At 34.9% G+C, this 22,006-nt stretch overlaps 1 protein-coding gene across 1 annotated transcript in view; it reads left to right on the forward strand.

Annotated features, from left to right (window-relative positions):
* LOC120351069 (alpha-1D adrenergic receptor-like) overlaps window positions 1–22,006 on the forward strand; it is a 48,415-nt gene that overhangs the window by 15,597 nt on the left and 10,812 nt on the right. The window contains exon 2 of the mRNA XM_039427024.1: window positions 19,265–19,594. Within this exon, the coding sequence (XP_039282958.1) occupies window positions 19,265–19,594 (330 nt within the window). The remainder of the gene's footprint in view (window positions 1–19,264; window positions 19,595–22,006) is intronic.

The following is a 22,006-nucleotide window of genomic DNA, read 5'->3' on the forward strand; positions in this document are numbered from 1 at the left end:
AATATGGATTTGCTTCTCAGGCCTAATGTAACACATAAACATAATAATAAACATATTATATTCGATATAACATATAAACATGAGAATTGGAGGTCTATAAGGAAGATGTTGATAAAGCTAAGCTATAATAGTTGATTTTGAAACCCATATACGAGTATAATCCTATGGAAAAATAATTAGAAGAAAAGAAATTGTAAACGAAAATTGAATGAATAAAACATTTTCTCAAGAGTCAAACACCAGTAATTATTTCTTCTGATTCCGAATAGTTCTTCTGATTTTCAATAACGTATTATTCCTTCAATTCAAATTCAAATCTACGGTCTAAGATTGATGTGTACTCAATCCTCAATAATTATTTTCATTACATACTTACACCCACGAAACTATCTCTATTGAGATACACTTCAACTATAATCATTGAACGCGAAGCACTGCTGGTATTTATTTGTAAGAGATGCTCAAAGTTTTAAGTGAATTCCGCCATATCAACCGCGAAATACCAATAAGATATAGATTTTCCGCTAATCCCCTATCAATAAAATGATCTCTGAACTTCTCATCTGAACTAGCTTCTGAGAACAATCCGTCCTAGAAGTTCGATCACTTGAGGAGTGAGTAGGCTACTTGAGCTCCTCCTTCAATAGTGGGCTTCTTATGGATGCCGGTGAAGCACACAACTTACCAAGCATCAGACAACAAAAAGACTTAACTGGTAATCGGCTTATTTCCAATTCCTTCTGCTTACTGATAGATATCATCCTTGGCGGCAGAATCGGAGTTTTCTTGAAGGAGAAGTGGGTCATGCACTGGATTTTCCTGAGGGGGAAAAGTGGAGTGTATCTAAAGTTCTCTTCTGGAAAAACGGGAGGATATGTTAAACAAAGACAGCGTTGGAAAGAGAAGAAAAATGTTGTATTCTATAGTAAGACTAGTAGTTCTGTGAACAGTAGACCTCGCGATCAGTAAGTTAAATTGACCTGTTGCTATGTTTTCTCAAAAATTAATAAATAATTTATCAATTTAAAATGTCTAGAAAATATCCTAAATAAACATAGAGCTTTCTGTCCTATCGTACCGTGACGTGTCGTCCCGGAGTGTGAGTATGAGCGCTGTTATGGCAGGTCTGGCTGCCGTCGATACGCCAATCCAATCAACCCATCAGAGAACATTCTGTGTTGGCGAAAAGTCGGTGTGTTGTAATTAACAAAATAAACTACCATAATGCTGATTTCCTACAAACTTCATTTCTCACTTTTCATGATTTTAGAAATCAAATTCTTTTCGATAATATTTGTTTCAATTTTAATCATCAGATTAAAAAAGGAAAATGTAAAAGAAATGTTTTCTATCAAGAACTCCAAACTCCAAAGTAGAATCATGGCCTCAGCTTATGGAAAGACAAAGTTAGTAGACAACTATCTACTAACGTTGATGGAAAGATGTTCGATGTTTTTGAACGGGTAGTATAGTCCACTAGACAGCTGATTTATGATGAATAATTCTAAAGTCTGATTTTTACGGTAATATTGGCGTTCAAAGGAGACTCCTTTTCCTTTTGTATTATCGTTAGAATGCAAAATTTCAAAAAACCGTATGTATACGTCGACGTGAAATTCAAAAAGGAACATACCTGTCGAATTTCATGAAAATCTATTGCTGCGTTTCGCTGTAAATGCGGAATATAAAATATGAACAAAAATATAAACATATTCTTCAGTATTAAACGAGCAATTTCTGTATATCTGTTTGGATGTTTGAGAAAATGTTTATATGTTTGTATTTCACCGGATCTCGAAAACGGCTCCGACGATTTTCACGAAATTCAGAACATAGTAGGTTTATAATATATAGTATATAGTAAAAATTCGATTGCACTAGGTTTCATCCCTGGGAAAACTCGCTGAAGGACATTTAAAGGATTATCCATCCTTGGAAAAAACTGATAATTTCGTCGTCTGTTGATGATGGAAGTGAGTGAGCGAGTGAATGTGTGTGAGACTGAGAGAAAATTATGACTCAGCTGTTGAACTTTTGAATCATTCAATCAGGTACTTAGTGCCGGTTGTACAAAAGCCGGTTAAAATTTTAATCCTGATTTAATTCCAGTAGAACCAATCAGATAAGCTATCTTTTTACTTTCCTTGCCCTATTACCATAGGTAAGGAAAGTATTGCTTTCCAAAAAAATTAAGGTACCCTAATTTCATGTTATCTATACGTTTCATTACTTTCCTTGCCCTATTACCATAGGTAAGGGAAGTATTGCGTCCCCTGAGTCCAAAAACATGATTTTTGGGTATTGGTCTGTATGTATTGTGTGTGTGTGTATGAGTGTATGTGCGTCTGTGTACACGATATCTCATCTCTCAATTAACAGAATGACTTGAAATTCGGAACTTAAGGTCCTTACACTATAAGGATCCGACACGAACAATTTCGATCGAATGCGATTCAAGATGGCGGCTAAAATGGCGAAAATGTTGTCGTAAACAGGGTTTTACGCGATTTTCTCTAAAATGGCTCCAACGATTTTGATCGAATTCATACCCAAAATAGTCATCGATAAGCTCTATCAACTGCCACAAGTCCCATATCTGTAAAAATTTTCGGGAGCTAAGCCCCATCAATGCAAAGTTCGATTTTAGATTCCCAATTGTCAGACATCAGATACAATTTAAACAAATCAAGTGGAGTAGATTGAGCATGAAAATCTCTACAATTAATGTTCAGTAACATTTTCACCTAAAATTGAAAATAAGCTTTAAATTCGAGAAAATGTGATTATTCAATAGCAAATTATTGTTGATTCTATTAAATCACTAGCCGTCAGGCTCGCTTCGCTCGCCATATCCGTCTAGCCAGGGGGCTCCGCCCCCTGGACCCCCGACTGGATCGTTCAAGAATGAGATCAGCAGGCTCGCTTCGCTCGCCTGTATTTTTCATTTGAGCATTTTTATCATATGTTAGAGCAATCCAGTCGGGGGTCCAGACTAAACGTCTGGCTAAACGGATATGGCGAGCGAAGCGAGCCTGACGGCTAGTAATATAATATTCCCAGGATTGAAGAATTTTTCCGCGATAAATGCATTTAACCCTTAAAGTGGTCGTGCGGGGTGTCTTAAACACCCCAGTAAGGTAAATTTTGCTCTAGCTTGATTGATCAATTGGCTAACCTGCTGACCGGTACAGTACCTTCAAACCAGTGCATGAGTGGGAGAACCAAATCAAAAATCCAGTTCTGCGACACTAATTGTATGAGTAAGATCTCTTCAATTGTCTTTGGGGTGTCGGCAACACCCCACGCGACTACTAAAGTAACTTTTTGTTGAGTTACTGACACATGAAAACAGTATGTAACAATTGCCTAAACTAGGTGAATGATGTTGATGCAAATAAAATGTAAGTTGAACATGGCCTAAATTTACTTTTCCTCCTCCACCTACTGGCTAAAGTACTTACTTTACTCCCTGAAACATAATACTAAAGTGTCACTTTTTCGCTCTCGGTAGTAAAAAACAGAAAAACTCCCTAGGGAGTAAAAGTGACTCCATTTAAATAACATGGGAAGCATCTCTATTTTAAAAACTTACATTATAATAGGTTAGAAGGTCTAAGCTCAGATAAGAAAGCATAAAGAGGTGTCTGTCATTGAGTCAACTGAATTCAATACCACAACCATAAATTTGATCAACTCATGAAATATATGTTTGAATGATATTATATTCTTAATATTAGTAGACGATAAAAATTTATACAATTTTTAAAATATCTTATTCTATTCAAAATACCAGCCAACAAATATTTTTGATCTGCAATTCAAATCTGAACCGCGTCATCTGGAGTCAGCCATTTTTGGTAGACACCAAGCTGATATAATTGTTGCAACTTTTGCTAGATAGCGCAATCGGCAGTGCCAATCAGACGGCCAGTTTTTAGGCTTTAGATTTTAGGTTATGTTGTTAGGAAACATTGTCACCAATACGTAAGTTATTAAAATGATTTTATTTGCAGTTTCTATAAAAAAATGTAGATGGAGGAAAAATGTTGTGTACATCACGAGTGAAAAATACTTTTTCCTCCACCTACTGTCTAAAGTACTTACTTTACTCCCTGAAACCTAATACTAAAGTGTCACTTTTTCGCTCTCGGTAGTAAAAAACAGAAAAACTCCCTAGGGAGTAAAAGTGACTCCATTTAAATAACATGGGGAGCATCTCTATTTTGAAACCTACATTGTAATAGGTAAGAAGGTCTAAGCTCAGATGAGAAAGCATAATAGAGGTGTCTGTCATTGAGTCAACTGAATTCAATACCACAACCAGAAATTTGATCAACTTATGAAATATATGTTTGTATGATATTATATTCTTAATATTAGTAGACGATAAAAATTTATACAATTTTTAAAATATCTTATTCTATTCAAAATACCAGCCAACAAATATTTTTGATCTGCAATTCAAATCTGAACCGCGTGATCTAGAGTCAGCCATTTTTGGTAAACACCCAGCTGATATAATTTAAAGTTACAACTTTAGCCGGTAGATAGCGCAATCGGCAGTGCCAATCAGACGGCCAGTTTTTAGGTTTTAGATTTTAGGTTATGTTGTTAGGAAACATTGTCACCAATAAGTAAGTTATTAAAATGATTTTATTTGCAGTTTCTATAAAAAAATGTAAATGGAGGAAAAATGTTGTGTACATCACGAGTGAAAAATACTTTTTCTCCCTCAGGAAAATTGTTGCCCTCGGCTTCGCCTCGGGCTTCAAACTTTTCTCTCAGGGAGAAAAAGTCGTACTTTTCACTCTAGATATACAAATAACTATTTCACTGCTGATATAATTGTTGCAACTTTTGCTAGATAGCGCAATCGGCAGTGCCAATCAGACAGCCAGTTTTTAGGCTTTAGATTTTAGGTTATGTTGTTAGGAAACATTGTCACCAATACGTAAGTTATTAAAATGATTTTATTTGCAGTTTCTATAAAAAAATGTAGATGGAGGAAAAATGTTGTGTACATCACGAGTGAAAAATACTTTTTCTCCCTCAGGAAAATTGTTGCCCTCGGCTTCGCCTCGGGCTTCAAACTTTTCCCTCAGGGAGAAAAAGTCGTACTTTTCACTCTAGATATACAAATAACTATTTCCTCATATTCTACGTCAATTTTCAGATCAATATAAAGTTACCTATTTAGTAAAAATTTCTGTTACACTTTCTCGCATAATATATGAATTGGTCATATTTGGATATGAGCTGCCATGTCATGGAAAGCATGATTGGATTGAAATTCATGGGATTAATTTAGTATTATTCATATTCAATGCAGTAAAACATTGAAAACAAGAAAAACATTATTCTGAATATATATTTTTTTACAAAACTTGTACAAATACAGCTTGACTCGAAATCTGGTAATCTTTTATTTAAAAATCTGATAATTATAAACTAAATTTTGAAATCACATGAATGTAAGCACAATGATATCAGGGGAGTCCATTTTATTGTTTAAAAATAGTTTCTTCCCTTAGTAACAAAAAGGAAAGCAGTTATGAAATTTTTCATTTGGGGTGTTCTGAACACCCCATGCGAGCACTTGTGTTTCAAAAAGCTGCGCGACCACTTAAGGGTTAAATCTTCAACTTGGTGCCAACCTAATATAGTCAACTCAACTTAATGCCAACCTGACAAAATTATTAATTTAGTTGCCAGTTAACAACTGTTTCGAAGAGGTACTCTATCTAGATTATAGTTCTATAGTAACATATGATATGGAAATTTCAATTATAATTAAGAGATTGGGAGAAGAAGAATATACATGCTAAAAGACGAACTTTAAACCCTTAAAAACAACCCTTAGAGTTAAAATATTGCCAAAAGATTTCTTAGTGCGCCTCTAAAGGGCCAACTGAACATACCTACCAAATTTGAACGTTTTTGGTCCGGTAGATTTTTAGTTATGCGAGTGAGTGAGTGAGTGAGTGAGTGAGTGAGTGAGTGAGTCAGTCAGTCAGTCAGTCAGTGAGTGAGTGCCATTTCGCTTTTATATATATAGATTCACTATGAAGAGATAGCAGACCTCATGCGTGTCTCCAGAGTTATTGCCCTGTCACCAGCTGGCTCAAATCTTTGAATAGTAGACTTGAGATGCGCGGGAACACTAGCGTCAGGTGATCAATTTTAATAACGGCAAGGAAAGTTGTGTGAGTGTGACACACTAGATTTTTTGAAATGTTCTCCGATTTGGTTCACGTGAAATTAATCAGGATTAAAATTTAATATGCTTTTGGGAGAGAAATTTTTGCATTCCTCTGGGAATTAATCTCAATCCACTGTGATCAGATCAGAACCTTTCTGTATGAACTATAAATATATTATAATTTCTACTTTCGTAATGAATGTTGTATGCTTCTGCACTCCAGAGCGGAGCTCGGTGCCCGATATTAAACATAAAGAGAAATGCAAAACCGTCGACTTGAATCTTAGACCTCACTTCGCTCGGTCAATTATAGAGTAACGAAAACTATATAATATATAGTTTATAAATTATATAATAGATGATTTTCTTCATCTCAGATAAGATTCACTTCAAACTTTCAGCATTATCTATAAATACTGTCAAATCTTCTCACTTGATCAATGCTGACGGTTCAAAGTGAATCTGGCTATAGTCTGTGTTCTGTGTTAATTTACAGCCTCTCAATAAGCCCAGTTTTCTGTCGTTTAATCAATTAAAATCAAGATGGAGGAACTTATTTTCCAAATCATGATGTAATAGATTAAGGTTTGAGTGAAGTTTCGACTGAATAAACAGACGAATGGATCTGGACAATAGCATGATATTGCATATGGTTTATACTTTAAAAATTGTCAATGGTGGATCACATATCAATCGAAAATAGAATACATTCACAATCAACATACTAGATTTATCTAGTCGTAAATATAAAGTAAGAGGATTAAAATTTATCCAGTGTGAGATTATAGAAAAGAGTGCCAAGAAAAAAAGAGTCAAGAAAATTACATCGATAATCATTGTATTGTATTGTTTCTGAAATAATGATAAATTTTATTTGTTTTTAAAATATACACACCCATGTATCAAAAACATGACTGTGGACTATGAAAAATACGGGGACTCACATGATCCACCCTTTTTTAGAATTATTTATCGTTGATTTATTCATAATAATCCAACAATTATTATGAAATCGGTTAGCAAAAAACAACAGACTCATCCTGAATGTGGTTCACCCCCGAATTATTTAGGTAATAAAATGTCATAGTCGGAAATAAAACAAAATTTGATCTACACAAATTTGTAGACAATTGGCGCATAATTCAAGCTTTTTTCGAGCATAGGGATATGCTGTAACAATTTATTGAATCTTCGGAATATGAACTTTTCATTGATCGTTAATCCTCCATGAGTATGAATGCAATTATGGATGCACTTCCAAGTTTTCACTCCATTACCAACATGCAGAAATTTATGATGTAGGACGGTAATTGAGTGGAAAATCGAAATGTATTCATCGATGATCTATACATTTTCATCCATTTTGGATAAATTTCTATAAAACAGCACATCGCACTAATATATGGGATCAGATAATGATCTCATAACTAGTAGTTCTGTGAACAGTAGACCTCGCGCTCAGTAAGTTACATTGACCTGTTGTTATGTTTTCTCAAAAATTAATCGACCGAGCGAAGTGAGGTATAAGATTCCAAAGATACGTCCAAAATTTGTGTGTTTTTTTAAGTTTTCTCAGCTTTTTAGAGAATTGATGATTCTCAAAAAAATATCAAATTCAGTACTGTAATGGGCTGTTTTGGGTTCGGAAAACACCCAAAAAAGATTTCAAATGAGCCTTGGCGAGAATAGTTGCAAAATCTTTTTTTTGTCAGAATCGAAGGTGGTGCACGAACAAGGACAAGTAAATTGATTGCTTGAATATCAGTGTTGCAATTCTGATGCACGGAATAGAATATCCTTAATGCTATTAGGTAACTGTGATGAGATACAATATGGAGCCAAACAATTCGAGCAAAAATCCTGATGCATCTAATGCGGGATTGTGCCTCAGAATCTAACAAATTCCGAATAAATATTGTGAAGTTCTGAAACCTATATGGCTATTTAGAAAATGCTTCAAGGTCAGAATCTGTCCAGATTAATGCTCTTATTATTGCCAGTTGCTGCTTGTAGAAGTAGTATGTTCATCAATACTTTGTTATCGGCAATAGATAAGAGCTAATAATTATATCGGCGGGTGAGGATAGAATTACGAATAATTCGAATCCAACCCACAAATACATCCACCGATGCCTACCTATTCCGTGAAATCAAGTTATGAGAAAACTCTTATTCTAACGATCGTATTGGATCGGCGCTAATAGAATACGACATGTCAAACTGTTACTGTTTTAGAAATGAATAGAACTCTGAATATGATTTACTGAATTTTGAATAGACTATATTGTATGATAAAATAGTTTACAGCAGTGCAGGATTATTTTTACTTTCCTTGCCCTATTACCATAGGTAAGGAAAGTATTGCTTTCCGAAAAAAATTAAGGTAGCCCAATTTCTATACGTTTCAAGGTCCCCTGAGTCCAAAAAAGTGGTTTTTGGGTATTGGTCTGTATGTGTGTGTGTATGAGTGTATGTGCGTCTGTGTACACGATATCTCATCTCCCAATTAACGGAATGACTTGAAATTTGGAACTTAAGGTCCTTACACTATAAGGATCCGACACGAATAATTTCGATCAAATTCAATTCAAAATGGCGAAAATTTTGTCGAAAACAGGGTTTTTCGCGATTTTCTCGAAAACGGCTCCAACGATTTTGATCAAATTCATACCTAAAAAAGTCATTGATAAGCTCTATCAACTGCCACAAGTCCCATATCTGTAAAAATTTCAGGAGCACCGCTCCATCTATGCAAAGTTTGATTTTAGATTCCCAATTATCAGACTTCAGATACAATTTAAACAAAAAATTTCAAGTGGGAAAGATTGAGCATAAAAATCTCTTCAATTAATATCACCTTAAATTGAAAACAAGCTCGAAATTCAAGAAAATAAGATTATTCTATTGCAAACTGTTGGCAACTGTTGATTCTATTAAATCATTCATTATGAAGAGATAGCAGACTTTATGTGTCTGCAGCGCTATTGTCCTGTCACCAGCTGACTCAGATCTTAGAATAGTACACTTGAGATGCGCGTGAACACTAGCGTCAGTCGTCAGGTGATCAATTTTCATAGCGGCAAGGAAAGTTGTGTGAGTGCGTCACACCAGATTCTTTTATATTTTGATAACAATTTGGAAATATTTGATTATCAGAATATTAGATAGCCATCTGGACATCTAGATGGTCTTGGAAAATAACACTCTGATCAACTCCATAAGATGGGGGGCAGAGCCTACCCAAAATTTTGACTAATTATAGTATATAATATTATAAATTATAGTATATGGGCATTTCACTTGATTTATTTTGATATGATATTCGAGAGAATCGAATCACAATAGATAGTTTGATTCAATGACAAATTAATGACTATGCTATTACTGTGGAGATGAAAAAATACCAAACTGGAAAAAAAATATCGGAATATATATTAATAAAAGTGGATGATCATTATCCAATAGGACTGAAACTCATTTTCAATTTTGTTAATATCAGAAGAGAGAGTGAAATGTAACAATGTGAACTAAAACATGTATATTGAACATGTATCTGAAGCATATTTTCATAAAATTACTAGGGGAAGTAAAATATGTTAATATCTACTGAAACACAATGTATTGAACAGGTATCTGAACTATTATCAAGCTGAAACAGCAATGAGCGTAATCAGCCATGTAATTCCTGCCAGAAAAATAGAAGAGAAGGAAAGAAAGACAAGAATAGTTATAAGAGATAAGAAATTAAGAAATTAAAAGGTTGATCGAGTAGAACGAATAGATGACATCAAGGAGAGGAAATAAAAGCTAATGAAAGAAGGAAAGGAGAGGGTAGGAAAAAGGGAAGAAGAAGAAAAAAGAGAAAGAGGAAGTCAAAGGAAACGATGAGGATGATAAGGTAGAGTAGAAGAAAAAACGTATTAGTATAAAGAAGGATAGTGGTAGAAACGTGGTAATAGTCACGTCACGAGTAGCTAAAACCAGATCCGTAAAAAGGATCGGTCAATAGGTTAACGCTGAGGCACGCTGAAAAAGCGATGTATAGGAAAATTACCGAAACCTGACCTTTCAAGTTGACGTGAAACATTTTTTAATTTCACTCTTTGCGTCCTTGAAGCGGTTGTCCTTGACAATTATCTCAACTTTTTGAAATGTTATCCACATCATTGATGTTAACAGGTGTTCAGTTGAGTTGCTAAATACTTCTCTTGGAGTCTCTGTGTATGATATCACATTCTTATTGCCTCTGGCAGTAGGTCCTTCTTTTTGAGACAGAAAGTCAAGAGAAAGATCAACTGATTTATTTCAGAATAAATTAGTATGATGTTCATACTTTGTATCTTCCCCTTTGATAGTTTCATCCACACAACTTGAGTTCCATCACTCATGCCTACTCGTTCCATCATACTTAATATCAATAAAACTATCTAGATAAGACAGCATTGTATTGTGGTTTTTGTTATGGTATATTTTCATATTTTTGGTTAAACGATAAAATTTGATCAAATGAATAGCTTTTCTATAGAACAAAGAGATTCAGTTTCCGAAGGAGTTCCAACACGTTTTTACTGCGTCAAAGAAAATACCTAACTGATATCATTTTCTCGAATTATTAACTTGGTGAGGATTATTGATGTCCATTTTCAGGATCATTGATATCCATTTTCTCAAATTATCAATTTGGTGCGGATCATATTTTGATCAAATTTCCAAGTCCATATTTTGTAAGTCACTCCATATTCATGTTAATCACTCAAGAAAATGAACAATAACATTCATGATAATACTAATAAACAATGGAAAATAGATAATAATGTTGTTCCTAGTTTAATATTCAATTTCCACCCTCAAATTTTCTTTGAAAATATTGATGCAGGAAAGTCCTTGTAGCATATGATTAATTTTATGATTAGATGTTATTAGATGATGAAATAGATTCTCGCTGGTCCTTAAAGGAATTGAAACCATTTCACAGAAAACCATCTTGTCAGCAAACTTCTTATGTCTTACCTAAACCTTATTAAACTGATGATTTTCCTGGAAGTGATTGAATTCTCAACTGTTCCCGAGCTTCGGGAATCTATTAAGACAACATACCCACTTATTAGAGACCTATTATTCAAGAATTCTATTCATTTTGATGAAGATTGAAACCTTTTGTTATATTCTGTTCTATTCTATTTCCGTTTCACGCCCACGACTCAATAGTGATTTACTATGGTCAGAAAAACTGAAGAAAACTTTGATAAACTTCCTTTCTCCTAGTTACAGTCTATAAAAAGATTAAGAGGAATGTTTTAGTGATTTTTTCTTCTGAGAAAATTGCGGAAGGTTTTTGAATGTTACTATTTCAGAGACGTTTCCTGAAATCTATTAATATATTATTGTCTAGCTTTGAATTTGCGAATAATATACATTGTTCGGGAACAGAGCTCTCACGTTTCAAATGTGATTGAAAATTGAAATATTGCTCAGCTTATTACTAAATTCATCATTTGCGAGAAATTCTATTCAAGAAAGCCCACGACTCAATGATTCAATAGTTTCATGTGAAAACTATAATTATTGACGCAAAGGATAATATCTCAGTCAATCGACAATATTATGAAATTCAAAAATATTATGCCCCAATGTTTCTGACGGTCCCTGTGTAGAAGCCTCCGTATATTCCAATGCTTTTGCCACCAGCACACGAGAATTTGCAGGATGCATAACTGACATTCCGATTTGAAGCTATGGCTTCACATAGAGAAGACAGAAGATCATGAAACTCATGACCTGAATGTGCCTCCATTTCCTCCTCCTCCTCCTTGTCCTTCGCCACCTCCTTCTTCCCCTTCTTGTCCTTCGCCACCTCCTTCTTCTCCTCCATCTCTTCCTCCTACTCCTCCTCCTCCTCCTCCTCCTCCTCCTCCTCCTCCTCCTCCTCCTATTTCTTCTTCCTCTTCTTCTTCATCTTCTTCTATTCTTTCTTTTTCTCTTTCTCGCTCTCTTTCTCCTTCTCCTCCTCCTCCTCACTCTTCTTCTTCTCCTTTTTTCTTTTCCTCCCACTCATTATTTTCATTTTTTGTCTCTAGAAAAAGCAAAGGTCTTAAAAAATAATAAGGCTGGGTCGACTTTATTTTCAGTCTCAATTAGAGGCAGATCTGATTCTCACAGTGACAGATTAAGTGCTGAGTTCTTGGGTTACTTTAAAAGCTGGCTGCAGTTTTTTGGTGCTTGTCAGATTGAATTTGAAACTTCTACTGTCCTGAGAAAATCCTTTATTTAGTTACTCTGGAAAATTTGGTCTTAAATCATTAAGAATGTTGCGAATCTTTCATGTTTAGCAGGATCAAAGTTCAAGTTTCCATTTATTTCCCATTATTCTCAATTATTGAACTACTTTTGAAACAGCCACTATACCATTATATTATGGGGTTAATAGATTAAAATACGCAACACAGTATTTATAACAAAGAACAAACACATAATTTTTGTTGGGTTTTGACACGTTAGATTGAGTAAAGTAGGTAGTGAGTTTCTGTGTTGTTGTAATAGTTATCCACATTAAATGGAAACGACTTGATATTTTCATAACCTCCAATTAATTTAAATACTCTGAGATACTAGTTTCTGTTGTTACACCATTTTCAATCTCTAGTAAACTGTCAAAGCTAATGATTTATTAGAACAAATTGAGATACTAGTCTCGATTGTTACAACATTTCAAAACATTTAATAAACAGAAATTTACTATATTCTGTGAAATTCACACTATGAAGGAGTTGTCAAGGGATTGTTAGTGTGAAAACCGAAAATAGTATTTCAAATTGTTTTGATAAGTTAGTGGTTTTGACAATAAATTGAAGCTGAAGCCCCGCACACATACATCGATTTTTGTTTGTACGGTATTTTGCCGTCCTTATAAATTCTATTAGATTAAACAGATGATGTTTGTCAAGTCCCGTTTAATCTGATAGAGTTCATAAGGACGGCAAAATATCGTACCAACAGAAATCGATGTGTGTGTAACTGGCTTTAGTTGTGTAATGGTGTGATATAGAGTGGATACACTAGATGTAAGGAATAATAAAATATAATCGTTGGAAATTTTTTAAAAACTCTTTTTCACAGAATTATTCTGTGTATGCTTTTCTATTTCTCGGGTATTTTCTGAAATGTTCATTTCTAAGAAGGAGCTCCAGCCTCAGGGGAATGGAATTCATCCCAAGGAAGCGCTATATAAGATACCAGCTAGATACTTTTTTCATAGAAATCTCTTTGACTTGTGTATTTGTTCTCTCACAAGAACCGACATTGGAACATAATCCATCATCTATCAAATGATAGCTACAAAGGTTAAAATGCAAAAGTATTGTTGTCAAATATGGCAATTTCATTCCAATAGCGTGATATTACCCGATAAAAATTAGCAAACTTTGAAAGATATTGATCAGAAAACGTGAGTGTATTACTTCACACCGCGCCAGGCCATAAAATATGTGAAACCAGTTTGTGCCATCCAGCACTGAACTGGATTCCTAACTTTCATGCTCCAAGGTCTGGATCTTCACGACTCCATTCTTAGTCTGCATTCTACTTTTTTCAAATGTTGCAGAAGGGCAAAATACAATCCAAATTGCCTTTTGCAAACATTTGTTTACTGTCTTTGTGTTACAGGAGGTGCTGAAAAAAAATGAAACTAATGAGACAGAGAAACTGTCTTGCAAGTAAACTAAAACAAAAATAATGACTAACAGTAATAATAATGATTAAAATTATTTTATTTAAATATTCATGAATATAAATTGAAAAATTAATTTAGGAGAATTCAATGATTGTCGCAGGAAACAGTGAGAGAGCAAATTCATTTTTTATACAGTAGAAATCTCTTTGACTTGTGTTAATACTTATATAGAAATCTTGAATATAGTATGATAGTTGAATGCGACATACACATAATACAAGTATTGAATTTGAAGAATATTTCGATTAGGCCTTACCTGGGGATCTCAAAAAGGACAGCTATGTTTAGAATAACATCCTTTCTTGCGGGAGGGTTGACACAAAACTTGTGATATTAAGGTGACACAAATGCTTCTAAAATAAGTGTTAATTTTAGCATAAGGCATTTATAAATCTTGTAATCTGTTCGCAAATGAAACTCGTCTTGGCCCTCCAATATTCATGCCGTTAATTTATTGAATAAATATTGAACCACTGAATCGAAACTTACTAAGAGAGAAATAGGATTCGATGAATCAATTAAAAATCAATAAAATCAAAAACATGAGATATTATGAAACAAAATTTAGGAATGGACAAGATGAAATATCATTGTCATCGTTTCTAATTCCATCAGTTCATTATAAAAAAAAACAATTCTTTTAACGGTAGATAAATGCTGATAATAATTTAATTGAGTGGGATGACCAATAGAAACTTAATAAAAATCAAACAGGAAAATCAAAGGAAACTTGGAAAATTCTAAGAGCAATTTATTCAAATTCTATAAAAGCAAGGGGTGAGATTTTAGGGACGTAAGATTTTCTCAATAGACGGAAACATTTCAACATTATCTGAAAGTTTTAACTTATCTTTATTTATATATTTTTCAGAACAGTGAAGTGTTGTGAGTGTCTTTCTCTCAACCCAGTAACACCAATAAGAGCGAAAAGGAAATTGAATTCAGCAGATACTGATGCAGCTTCCGAATTAATCTGGAGAAATTTTATCAAGAGAAAATAAAAATGCGATCGAGAATTGAGACTTTATTATCAATCTTGATAGAATATTGTGAAGTTTTGATTCGTGAAAGCACTCAGTGAAAATCTTCTTACAACTAACATAAAGTTAAGATCATTATTAATATCTGGAAGCAATCAATTCTAACCCCATTAAAACGGGAAAATGTCAGACTTTCCTAAAGATTTCCTCAGCTGACAAAATGGAGATACTATTGTCTACAGCTTGAGGAGACATCTTGGAAATATCAAAAGCTTCTAAGATTGCCATCAGTGGAGGAGTATCCACTTGAAAATGTCAGTATTAGTTGCATGGGAAGCATTCATGAGAGATACAGACAATTAGAAGTGAATCTCTCTGTAGCATCAAACTTCTGCTCACTTTTTATCAGTAGTTCATTTCACAGGACTCCAATTCTTCTTCACTGTTCTTCCTCGTTCTCTTCTTCCTCTTCTTCCTACTTTCTTTCATCATACTTCCTCTTTTGAAAGCACTTATCTGTGTGGTGCCCTGTTGTTGACTGTTGCGTTGACTCTAATGGCATTTCCGATGAGCTTGCTGCAAAACGTAGCCGTAGCCCAGCGCAGAAACCTCCCGCTATTTTCTTTCACACAAGATGTTTACACAACAAAATCTTATTTATTCTGGATGAATCTTCGCAGAATGTGACTTGAATTAAATGTTATTTGAAGTATCTTGTCATGAATTAATTATTGTGAACTCTATTTCAATAGAGCTACTCAAAAAGGGTACTAGCTTTGATTATGGATACAGTATCCATAATCCATATTTAACGTATCTTTGATTATGGATACATTATATAACGTATCCATAATCAAAGTTACTGTATCATAATCCATATTTAACGTATCCATAATCAAAGGTGATTCTATGTAATATTGTGAGCTTATATTACTACATTAATCTTTAAATCTACATTTATCTGTATGAAATTTCTATTGCCAATAAAACCAAAGGAGTAAATTCTATTGAAAATTTAATTATGACGTATATTTCGAAATAAGTATAAAAAACTAATAATTTTTTCAGCATTGTAATAAGGGATGGATTATTCCAACACATTATGATTCTAAAGAGAAACTCTGTCATGGAAAATCTTTGAACTAAACATTTTAAGAAAAACAAATATCACACATAACATTATTTCACAGTTCAAAGGTATGTGCATTCAGAGAGCTGTCAGCCGCTTCGAGTTCTGCGGAAACTGAATACATGAAAATTGAAGTTGATTATTGCATCGAATTATCTGCCTTATACAGTACACCTACGGTATCTGCCTTATACAGTAGTATATTTGTTCAATTTATCTTTGATCGAGAAATCCATTTTGAATGCTTGTATTTGATCATCTCTATTTTGTCCAAAGAAAGAACGTAGAATGCACCTTAGAACTTGGAACGCTTGAACGCTCTCAGTGGGCCTTTTTTTACAAAACGCGGCACCTTCCAGTAAAAAATAAATCCTCCCAGTTGTGTGTGGTTTAAATATAGATGCAATCATAATATTAGGTGGCTATCCTACAAACCATTTAAAATTTGGATGAATAAATTGATTTGTTTGATCTTTCCAATAAGACTACAAGTCGTGAAGTTAGTTATATGGACATGAATTGGGACATTTTGCTAATGGTGAGGTGGTGCTCTCAAGAGCTTGAAGCCTGTGCGTCGGTAATGGGAAGAATAATATGCTGAGAATGAAGTATCAATATGATGGGAAAGATAGAGAGATAGATCGATAAAAAATAAGATAGTGGAAAAAATCTATTCCACGTTTTATACATTACAAGCATTGTAGGCGAAATTGAGTCAACAAGATGAGGGATGAGATCATTTTGAACCACTTATTGATAAAATTCAGGTTAGTCTCCTATCCTAGGACGCCTTCCTTCCTCAGAATATCAGAAAACCACTTTCGCTCTTATCATTCTCGCTCTTCCATTGATCGTTAATTTTTTTCAACATTCACTCTCTTTCCAAGCTCAACTCTGTTTCTGAATGACATTGAATGACGTCACGTGCCTCATTGATTGTTCACCGTTGTACATCTCTCCCGGTGGATGTGACCGTTTTAGATTATCTACAAAACTGGAGTTGACAATATTCAAGAAAACCAGTTCTTTGTAGGTCAGTTAGCTGCTACTTGATTGCTGCACCATCTGTTATAACTATATTTACCACTACATGATCACTAATTTATAGACTTTTATATTTATATATGAAGAGTTCGATCGATTAGCCTTAAATTTATACGGACAATGACCGATTTATAAATAATCGAGTCAGGGTTTCTGTATTACAAAACCAATGAAGCTGAAACTGAGAGTCAATGTAACTTGATCATTAGGCTAGGCCTGGGCTATTAGTATGCTAAATGGCAAGCCGCGTTTCAAGTAAGAAAGATCAATGTTAAATGTGGCATGGTTGAGATACTTTCAATTCTCAACTGTTAAGAACTCAATGAACTTGTCAATTTTTTATTATTTTTCAATCATAGTGATGTATGCACTAGGAGATTTTTTCCTTAGTGTACCAAAGACAATTTGATATCTTTAATAAATTTATTCCTCTATATGAAACATATATTGTTGTTTAATTCAAATGCTCCAGTACATCGATCAATAAACCCAGGAATTGAGACTATCAGAACAGATAAACTGGTACTTAATCAAGTTTGACACAGTCAATCCACACTCTATACTCCTATCACATGTTAAGTTCAATGGTTTAATCAAAGAGAAAATTCAATAGATTCCGGAATGATCGTTATCGTACTTGATTATCCAAGGGAAAATTCAATGAAGACAAGCCAATAGCAAAGTTAATTGCCAATATATTCTATATTGATTCTAGGAATCAACTCACGACTCCATTATCAACTCTCGGAAACGTTCCCATAATTTTGAACAATAGTGGTCAGTTGGTCAGTCGCTATAAATTCATTTCCCAAACAAACTCTCGCTTTTACTAACTTCTATCGATGTGAGGGGGGCTTGACAAAGGACTTGATTCAAAGATCCATCTGTTGTGGGAATATGGCTGATCATGTGGAAAAGTCTTTGATGATGAATAATTTTGTCATCGACTGAAAAGTCGGAAAACGATCAACTCTATCGGTAATAAAAATAATCAAATTTATATTCAAAGGAAAAATTGAATCATGTAGGTTCATTTGCTATTTATTCATTTATTGTACAAAATACTACAATCATAATATAATTATGACATTGAAGGAGAAACTAGGCTGTACTATATCTCTCCAAAATTTTTGATAAATAGTTAAGTTTGTCCATAGTTTGAGGTTACAATATCACACACTGCTTTGTCATTTGATTTTTGATTCAGGATTCCTATTGAGTTAATTATGCTGAAAAAATTGTTATATTTTATAATCGATATCTATGCTCTCAATGTTCGAGAGACTTGATTATAAGACATTGACAATGAGTACTTTTTAGTAGAGAATTTTCTTAGTAAAAAAGGTTTGGTCAGATCAGATAGGTCTATTCGTGAGATGAATGATTTAGATAAGCCGCAGTTAATGCAGCATGTTACAGTTGATTCCGCTTTGAATAATTGATTGTTGAAGTCTCTCAACTAAATTATTTGGTTGAAAAAAATTGAGATTGGAAAATGCTCAAACTGGTTCAACTACCGAGGAAATTTGGAGGTGATGATCATTCACATCTATCCACTGCCAGCGTTGATTGACTGGAAAGCATTCATGCTTTCAACAAAGAATGCTGACAGTGAGGAGTAAATCTTACTTAAAAAATCTAGAAGCATTGATTGAGAAATAGTCACAGTCTCTAATGCACTGGTAATCCTTCCAGTCTACACCATCTCAATAATATTCCCTCTCCTGTTTTAATGCAAGCCACATGGGAAGAATATTGGTGTCCGCTAGAACTGGCCATTGATAGCGGCTACTAAAATTCAGCTATGAATATAAAAGAATATTTTGACTTGAAACCCTGTGACTTGAGACCTGATTATTATTTCCTGAAAAGAAAAAAAAAGAATTTCAAGGCTGATGTTGGCATCGGGACCATACGATTGAATGAATGAATGAATGAACCCTGTGTTTATCAGGGACTATAGATATATCTATGGATGAGAGACATTGGTATTGTCTTCTTTATGATGACACTAATCATCAATGTCCCTGTGTGGCAGCGTTTTGCCACAACTGGCGGCTACTAGTAGAGCCAATATTGCCTTGGAGTTCTGAGTGGATGCGACTTCTTCAATTATCATCTTGTCCACCCCGACACGAGTGAATTGAAATTGACCAATTTTTCTATGATTTTCTTTGTTGCAGAAATGTCACTCGTGAACCTGTCCACCCTGCTCAACCAGACTGTCGATGACGAGGGCGGTGGTGGAGGGGTAGGGGTCAACTCACCCCCCTCACCCACAACCCCACAGTTCGAAGACATCTTCACCGACCCGTGGCTCGCGACGAAACTGCTCATCTTGTGTGTATTCATTTTGCTGACAGTGTGTGGCAACCTGCTGGTGATTGTGAGTGTGGTGCCTAGCCACCACCTACGCACGCCCACGCACTCGCTCATTGTGAACCTGGCAGTCGCCGACCTACTGCTTGGCATCACTGTGCTGCCACTCTCCGCCACCCGCGAGATACAAGGAGGTGGGTGAGTTGCTAGTTGCTGCACGCTTGCTAGTTGCTTCACACTTGCTAGTTGCAGCACACTTGCTAGCTGCTGCAAACTTGCTAGAAACTGGCTGAAGAGTTGCTAGTTGCTGCACGCTTGCTAGTTGCTGCACATCTGCTAGTTCCTGCATACTTGCTAGAAACTGGCTGAAGAGTTGCTAGTTGCTGCACAATTGCTAGTTGCTGCACGCTTGCTAGTTGCTTCACACTTGCTAGTTGCTGCACACTTGCTAGCTGCTGCAAACTTGTTAGAAACTGGCTGAAGAGTTGTTAGTTGCTGCACGCTTGCTAGTTGCTGCACATTTGCTAGTTGCTGCATACTTGCTAGAAACTGGCTGAAGAGTTGCTAGTTGCTGTAAAATTGCTAGAGACTGGCTGAATAGTTGCTAGATAGTTGCTAGAGATTGACTGAAGAGTTGCTAGATGGTTGTCACAGACTGGCTGAAGAGCTGCTAGAGACTGACTGAAGAGTTGCTAGATAGTTGCTAATGACTGGCTGAAGAGTTGCTGAATCGATGATAGGGATCGGGTGAAAAAAATTGATAGGGAAGGCTGAAGTGTTTGAAGAAATTGATCTCTGGACTGATTTACTTCTTCCACATCATCAATACGCAACTTTGCATAGCAATAGAATTTCATCATCCAGTTGAATTGAATTCAGCTATTCCAGTCAACCAGCCAGCGTAATTTTATACTGAGGAAAACAGCAGTCACACATGTGCAGTTGGCTCCCTTCTACCTCCCGCGCCGAACATCTAGGAATCTTCTCATCAGTCCAATACTATAGGTAGTTGCTGAAGATTTTCTAGAGTTGCTATCTTTGAAAATCCTGAATATATGATGGTGGATTGGTTTTAGAGAATTCTTGGGGAGTGGCTAAAGAGTTGCTGAAGAGTAGCTGGGGAGTTACTGGAGTTGCTATCCTTTAACTATGTTTGAAAATTCTAAATATTATATAAAACAAGTATAACCATGCAAATGAGAATACATTTCAACAAAAAATGTTTCGAATGAGCATGGCATGACTGTGAAACTGATCAGTGTTATGCTATCAACTTTTTCTTCCTTCTTCCATCTCTCTTATTTCTTGCCTAATCTTTTCCTTCAACCCATTACTACTTTTCTTCTCCTTATCTTCCCATCTTAGCCGTATCTTACTTATTACATTGATTCTCAGTCCATCCTCCACCATTTCAAATAAAGTGACCATTGCAGAGTGTAATCCAAATAGCTGCAAACTGGTAGGACGCATCTTTTTATCGGATTTGAAGAATTGGATGGAAGAACAGCCGAAGCCAATTGAGCCGTGATTCGCAATTCAATTTCTATCGATTCACGTAGAAAATCTAACTCTCGAGTCCTATACTGAGATTCACTTTAAACTGTCAGCATTTCTTATGAACAACATCATTGATTCCCATTCAACCCATGTTGGCAATTTTAAGTGAATCTCACGATGTTAACGTAGCAATGTGGAGATAACGTTCAGAACACTTTGGTGAGTCGTCAGTCTTTGTGACTTGATTCAAAACTTTCTACCGATTCGAAAAAATATCCTTGTGTATCGAGTCTCAAAAATGTGCGAGAATGCAGCAGAGTCTGACTCGGGTGGTTTGGACTGGAAAATCTCGACCTTGAGGGCTCGTTTTATTTGTCTATCGTTCCGAAACCTCGAAAGAAAGGACCACGTGACTCGAATCTGGGAAAAATCACGCTTGATTACATTTCTTTTCAAGTCTGACCCAACTTTCAGTGAACAGATGGAAAAACACAATTTAATCCTCAACTTTTCCCGTTAAGTTTTTTGAGAAGAATGAGATTGAGAATTTTTGAAAAAAGCTTTGAAAATTGCAATGATGTTCTATCTTCCAATATATAGGAGATTCATTTCTATATTTTTTCAACCCCTTTTTCACCAATACATTCATTCACGTATTCAATTGATCTCTTAAACAATAATTTACTCATTTATCAATATACTCATTCACTTATCTAAGAATTTACTCACTTATTGATCAGAAATTCCAATCATGAGAAGAGAAAAAATCAAAGCTTCAATTACTAAGTTTTATATTTAAATGGTGGATTAAACATTATTTGCATTCATTAAATTTCCAAATATCGGGTTCTGATCGTCATTACGAGAGTTTTTAGACTGAATATGAACAAGAACTATAAAGCTTATTGTGAATAACAACAAAAATTGTAGAGAAGTAATACAATAATAGGAATAATGAAATTGAAGAATGGGAAAACCATAATAATTCACCTACATCATGATCATTGATTGTGTGATATTATAGTTTCTCTTGTTGAATAGTGGAGGAAATATTATGTGAGCTAGTTGAGCGTTACCATCAGAGAGAAGTTAGTACTTATATTTTATTC

The sequence above is a fragment of the Nilaparvata lugens genome, chromosome 4 (assembly GCF_014356525.2).
Source record: "Nilaparvata lugens isolate BPH chromosome 4, ASM1435652v1, whole genome shotgun sequence".
In the NCBI taxonomy this organism is placed as follows: Eukaryota; Metazoa; Arthropoda; class Insecta; order Hemiptera; family Delphacidae; genus Nilaparvata; species Nilaparvata lugens.